Source organism: Paramisgurnus dabryanus, chromosome 8, assembly GCF_030506205.2.
Source record: "Paramisgurnus dabryanus chromosome 8, PD_genome_1.1, whole genome shotgun sequence".
In the NCBI taxonomy this organism is placed as follows: domain Eukaryota; kingdom Metazoa; phylum Chordata; class Actinopteri; order Cypriniformes; family Cobitidae; genus Paramisgurnus; species Paramisgurnus dabryanus.
Genome location: NC_133344.1, coordinates 19,914,679 through 19,921,814, shown reverse-complemented (window position 1 = coordinate 19,921,814; position 7,136 = coordinate 19,914,679). Strand labels below are relative to the sequence as shown.

Sequence of the window (7,136 nt, the reverse complement as noted above, 5' to 3'; positions counted from 1 at the left end):
GTAGCCATTATGTACTCACTGATCTGGTTCACGTGTTCTGAATGAAAACATGTTTTGGAAACCCGTTGGTAGGCTGGTGCTTTTTGTCCCTCTCTGCTATTATAGTTTATCAATACGGCGAAACGACATGGAAGCCTCCTTTGACTTACCCGTTCAAGTAAAGAGAAGAAATTCTAAACTTACAAAGAAAAGTCAGATCACTGGCATAGGTCATTTGACACCGACAAGGACATATTTATGAATAAAGACATTGATTTTGACTAATAAAACAAGATAAGATGTTTATTTAATTTTTTTTATATTCAGAATCAGTCAATGCAGTTTACTGGTATACAAACCAGGAGGCAGGAGACAAAGTAATCAATAAAGTTACCAAGCAAATGCATTAGAAACTTATTTCTACATTGACTTGATGATCTTGAACCTTAAAATAGATGAAAACTCCACTAAGCATCCACATGATCTATCTGCAGATCTCCAGTAACTTCAAAAACATCGATGCCATTCAATGGCAAAAAGCGATGCTTGTAAGAGCATACGTGTTGACCATTCACAAACACATTGAAGGAAAGATCACTACATGAAATGTTGATCTGAAAAAGCATACACAATAATAAACGGGTATTGTTTACAAACAAACAAGCAAACACATCCTTATGTGGCCATAAAACACTTGCTGGGACTACTCTAATAGTAATATAAACAGGTGCTGGTCATATAATTAGAATATCATCAAAAAGTTGATTTATTTCACTACTTACATTAAAAAGTGATTGTGAAACTTGTATATTGTATTCACTTATTACACACAGACTGATATATTTCAAATGTTTATTTCTTTTATAATTATAACGGACACCTAATGAAAATCCCAAATTCAGTATCTCAGACAATATTACTTAAAGGGATAGTTCACTTTAAAATGAAAATTCTGTCATCATTTACTCATCCTCATCCTGTTCTAAACCTGTATGAATTTCTTTTTTCTGATGAACACAAAAAAGATATTTTGAGAAATGATGGTAAACACATAGCAGATAGTGACCATTGACTTCCATAATAGAAAAAAAGTAGGAATATTTGGTTTTTGATATATATATATTTTGAATATTTGATAAGTATTGTGATAAATGATGAAGAAAATATTTTGATAAATGATGGTAAGCTCACAGTTGACGGTACTCATTAAATTCCATCATATTTTTTATTCCTACTATGGAAGTCAATGGTCAATATCTGCTATGTGTTTACCATCATTTCTCAAAATATCTTCTTTTGTGTTCATCAGAAAAAAGAAATTCATGGTTTAGAACAGGATGAGGATGAATAAATGACAGAATTTTCATTTTAAAGTGAACTAAAGTGAAGCGAGACGCTTCTGATGCTGTCTGTTGTTCAAGACTAGCTTGACACAAGGAATGCAACAGCTGAAACCCTCGTCTTGCATACGTCTGTGCATAGTGGTTCTTGAAGCACTGACTCCAGCTGCAGTCCACTCTTTGTGAATTTCCACCACATTTTTGAATGGGTTTTGTTTCACAATCCTCTCCAGGGTGCGGTTATCCCTATTGCTTGTAAACTTTTTCTACCACATCTTTTCCTTCCCTTCACCTCTCCATTAACGTGCTTGGACACAGAGCTCTGTGAACAGCCAGTCTCTTTTGCAATGACCTTTTGTGTCTTGCCCTCCTTGTGCAAGGTGTCAATGGTTGTCTTTTGGACAACTGTCAAGTCAGTAGTCTTCCCCATGATTGTGTAGCCTACAGAACTAGACTGAGAGACCATTTAAAGGCCTTTGCAGGTGTTTTGTGTTAATTAGCTGATTAAAGTGTGGCACCAGGTGTCTTCAATATTGAACCTTTTCACAATATTCCATTACATTTTTTGAGATACTCAATTTGGGATTTCCCTTAGTTGTTAGTTATATCATCAAAATGAAAATAAATAAACATTATTTAAATATATAGGCTATATACACACACATTATAAGGTTATATATATATATATATATATATATATATATATATATATATATATATATATATATATATATAAGGGATAATGTAGAGGCAGCCGGTAGTTATTGGGAAATAAGCCCCGACAGTGTGATCAGGACCCGACGCGAAGCCCGCTTATTACACGGCTACTTGCCACATAAGAAAAAAAAATGGACATGAATATGAATTTGAAACATTTTATTGGCATATTTGTTTTAAATGAACATTTTTATCCTTCCGCGAAACTTTGCACAGATGCATAAAATCAGAGGCGCACCTTGTCAACAGGCAAGGCAGGCAACTGCTTGGAGCCCCGAGCCACTAGAGGGCCCCCGAGTTTGTTTCTCGGATGGCCAGCTACACAGATGAACAACATGACTGCATATCAAAATTCCGATTGGATGGAATGTTGATTGACATTAGCTTAGCCCAGTCAAAATCCAACCCAGGTGGATAACTTGCCAGTTTCGAAAATGAACGTAGCGAATGGGTGACGTTGTATCGTTCAGTCGTGATGTTTCAGTTGATCCTTATGGATCAAAACCCACGGTTTGGCTCGCATGTGATTGCCAGATTAATACGCAAATTTAAATAGGAAAAGTTTATCATTTGCACGTGTTTCAAAGGCTTGCAAATGCTAACACTCAAGTGATTTAAAACAATTTAACCGCATATAAAAGGCGCTAAAGTGAGCAGCCCTCTGTACCCACATGTGGTTTAATGTGCCCGGTCCAGCTCCAGTCAGGCACGTGCCCAAGTGTAAATCTTCTGGTGTAAATCTCAAGTTTAAATTTTAACAGTTAACTAGTGCAATCCTTTACAAAGACAATCGCGGCAAAAACGGATCTATATGCAATGTAGTTACCCAATTTACGCTTGGAAAAGTTACGAAGCAGTCGCAATGACGCGTGCACGCACGTATTCATGTCCGCGCGCGTCTTTGCGTTCATTCGCGCACAACCGCATTCAAAAGACGTCACGCGAGTGAGTTAGCTTATGAAAACATGACGAGACTAAAGGAAGTTTCTAAATAACAATGCTAATCTTATTTTGACTCGATCATTATTGGCTTCTGTAGATATACATCAGAAATGTTTTGTGCAAAGCAGGGAAAGGGAAGCAGAAAGGAGAGATGATGAGTTCATTTAAGGGAGGTAAGAAAAACTACATCCTCACTCTGTCAGGTCTCAAACATTAGAGGAAAAATCGCAGGAAAACCTCTTGTCAAGTCTATACAATTGCATCGTTGCTGATAAAATCAACAGATGTATGTGTTATACTGTTCTGTATTTTCAGATATGAAATTAATATTAAGTTTACTAATATTTAACTCTAGGACACTAACTTACAGTTAGCAGTAACTATGACTGAGATTATTTACTATAGCAGTCATAAAATGACTGGTTTCTTAAAATATTCTTGTAAAAATATTCTTGTAAAAATAAGTCATTAATCATTGCTATCATTGTATAATGTAGAAAATATTTCTCTGCTGTCATTATTTCCAAACAGGTTATGCCATTTATGCATCTAAACATGTTAATAATGTTAGGTATGATGAAGATTACACTTGTATATATGTATCTTTCGCAGTAACTGTAGAATAGTGGCTTAAGCAAAGGATATTGTATAGAAGTATTGCACACTTCTTGCACACAGGGAATTTTCTGCTTGGGGCCCCCATAGACCCTAGAATCGCCTCTGCATAAAATGATCGTAATACCTTATTAAGATCCTCTGCTTCATACTTGTCTGTCTCCATTTTTTTCTCTTTAACCAGTCTTTGAGAAGTTTTAATGCCCATTCTGTATTTTTTGTGTGTGTTGGCTTCGTAGCTGTCATGCTCTATTTTGTCAAGTTCAGTCTCAGTAAGATGTCTGTGTCTTGTCGTGGTTGTCGAGTGTTTGTCACAAGATGGCGCCAAACAGACAGTAATCTTTATTGATCTTTATTGGTGCGGAGCGATTTTACTCGTGCAAGTAGTACCGGCTATGCTTTATTATTTTGGAGCGGTTATTATTTGAAAAGAACGAACCTGCAAATGTCTCAACTGACCAATCAGAATCAAGCATTCCAGAGAGCCGTGTAATATATATATATATATATATATTAGTGATAACCCCTTATAAATGTTGTGCTAAACAAAAAACAATGCATGGGAGTTTGCTTACCTCAAAGGGTTGACATGCTTTAAATGGCATCCCTTCAGGAAATTCCTCTGGACCCCACTGACCATCCCAACTGTTGCACACTACTTTATTCTCATCAAAACGGACATTGTAGTGAAATGCAATCCCAAATATGTGGCGCAGGTTAAAAAATATCCTGATTGCAAAAAGATAAAAAGATAGACAATGAAAGAGAAAAATGAAAAGCAGAATATTTTAAAACAGAAGAGTTCAGATGCAAAAACCTTAAAGTGTGTCTAACATGTTTTCTTGTACCCAGGTTTTTATTTTTAGGTTCAGTAATTTCACTTTAATGGCAATGAAAAGATCATATAGTCAGTAACTTAAATCCCTTATTTTCACAAATGCGTCTTCAGTGATTTTATTGGTATTTAAAAAATGTGACTGTCTTTCGCTGCAAATCCCTCTAAGAGCATACAAGTTGTTTGGCACCTCCACTTCTAAAAAAATCCACTTCTTTAGACAAGACATAGTAATTAATAAAGATGCAACTAGAAACATTGCAAATTTTAAAAGTCAGCATTCAAAAGGTAAAAACTGAAACATCTGACTGCCACATTCGGGTTGTATTCAGGTCTATGTCACAAGGGACCCAAGTTTGAATGTGATCCATGTTAGATGTTGGAATGGATTCTGTCAACAAATCTGTTTTTCTGAATGGCCTGAGGCTGTAGATAAAGTGGATTTGAAGCGTAAGTATTTGATGAGCATGCAGTATGTGCCAAGAGCTTTCGGTTAATATCACTATCTCGTTAATGACGGAGGTGGTGTTTAGTGGCTTTTGCATCTAAGCTCTTTATATATTATCTCTGGTGTCTGATGTTGGTTAACCTGTGAGGGTTGTGGGGGATCACTCCTCGGACGGTAAAGCTTTTTCCAGGTTTCAGTCCACCGTTGATAATGCTTCTGTAAGGCACTGGCTGATTATGGTTTAAAAAAAATTTAAATATTATTTAAGATCTACTGTAAAGAAACATTTTCAAGTTGTGAAATTCAAAAAAAGTGAAAAAAAAGCAATACATTTTGTCAAAAAATAACACCAAAAATATCTGGCATTCACAAGAGCCTGAGCTAAGAAGTCAGAACTTAAAATAGATATAATGAAGGTATCTTAAACATTAAGCACTTTGAAAATAAACATCACTACCTGCATGGTCAGTAAGTCTACATATTAAAAGCCACAAAAAACTTTTTTAGGCAAATACATATTTGTAACTTACAATCATTCTGCCAGTTCATACAGTTTAGCTGGGTATACAAGACCGATCAATGCACAGTTGAAACTAGTAATGTCCAATTGTTTAAATAGAAATAATTGAAGTCCAACCCCCAAACCAAACTCCTTTTATAGGCATCAAATCTGTCCACATAATTCCACAGAAAGCAACATTTCAAACAAATGTTAGCCATACAGGAAATTAAAATACTCTATCCCACAAACAAATTAAAAAATCCTTTCTCATGAAAACACAAGTAAAATACCTAACAGCCACCAAAACCTCCCACATTTCACTTATTTACTCATCATGTGAAATGTAGATGTGTAATAAATGCACATGTAACCGATTGTTATTGCAAAATAAACCACATTGTTTAGGGAGGGTAAATAAAGGTCTACAGGGTATTATATGCATTATGTGCCTTTTCTGGAAATAATGCATCATGTCATCAAGAGCAGTGAATATGTGCATACATGAAGATAATAATAAAAAACAATGCTGGGCCCTATGACGAGTACAGTAAAACTCAAATTTACCATTGTTTCACTTCATGATTTGTAGTAAAACTATGTTAAAACAAATTTTAATGAATCCTCCAAAAAACATCTTGGCTGGGCTGCAAGGGCATGACCAGTCAAATCTGCCATAGCACACCACTTTGAAAGGCTAGATGCAGGATACAAACGTGGAAAGATTCGATTCCACGCAAATAGGAACACTTCAGCAACTGCACGGAGCCATAGGAAAACCGAGTCCAGGTCTGCAGCAGCTCGCCGCTTGGATTGAGCCGGGTGCAGAACCCATGCAGAAAGGAGTGTAATCTCCTCCTTATGCACTGAAACATGTAGTAATGGCTCGCCACATGCTCACCGGGTGCCAGTTACGCACTGTGTGCTGTGAACTAGGCTGCCGTGAAAACAGAGATTGCAGGACAGAACGTCACCAGCTGTACAGTGAACTCCCACATTGTACTGCATAGTGCATAACGTGGACGTGTGTCACAAAGTAGCGGAGTGATCCTTCGTAGGGTGCGTGCACACGTGTCTAGGTGCACAGTGTAGTAAAACCATGGTAACCACAAAATAATCATGGCTTTGACAACCATGGTTTCAAACACTATAGTTAAACCATGGCTAGTAAAGTCAATTATGGTTTGTTGATAGTAATCAATACACACACAAAAAATGGTTACACTTTTACCACAATAAAACCATGGTTAATTTCATAAGGGTAGGGTCTGCAGCCGTACTCTGCTTGGACAAGACCATAAAAAGGGGGCACGCACCATGCTCGTCCACGACAGGCCTTAAAAAACGGGGTCTGTCATGTATGAGCAGTGACCGAAGTGCGTATGCAGCCAAAGCATGCTGTAATCACACAATACCTAGAACCCATGGGGCTTAGTTTATTGTAAAATAATACATGGACAATAAACTTGAATTTAATTGAATATTCCGCACTACATGGGAGGGGAAGGGATGCTTATGCACGTGGCTTCCCTGCTTCCATAGCCTCCAACACCTCAGAGGGAAGTTTATAGGGTGAAGAGCCTCGCATTGCTCGGTCTGCCCTTCTCTCTCTGCAGCGCGTTTGTTTTTATAAATATATGTGATCTGTAAAAGGCGTAGGACCAAAAAATATTAAATAAATCATTGAACTCAGACCAAACGCAATAATTGGACGCATGCAATTTTTGCTCCTCTTCTATGACCGATGTTAATTTGGGTTTT

General features: G+C 37.0%; 1 protein-coding gene across 1 annotated transcript; it reads right to left on the bottom strand.

Annotated features, from left to right (window-relative positions):
* Window positions 1-323: 323 nt before the first annotated feature.
* Window positions 324-5,484, bottom strand: LOC135770429 (galectin-5-like). The gene is made up of 4 exons (XM_065280125.2): window positions 5,407-5,484; window positions 5,018-5,106; window positions 4,169-4,322; window positions 324-593 (listed from the first exon to the last, which is right to left on the bottom strand). The coding sequence occupies exons 1-4, from the start codon at window positions 5,410-5,412 to the stop codon at window positions 447-449; spliced, it is 396 nt and encodes a 131-aa protein (XP_065136197.1). The 5' UTR covers window positions 5,413-5,484; the 3' UTR covers window positions 324-446.
* Between the last annotated feature and the right edge of the window lie 1,652 nt (window positions 5,485-7,136).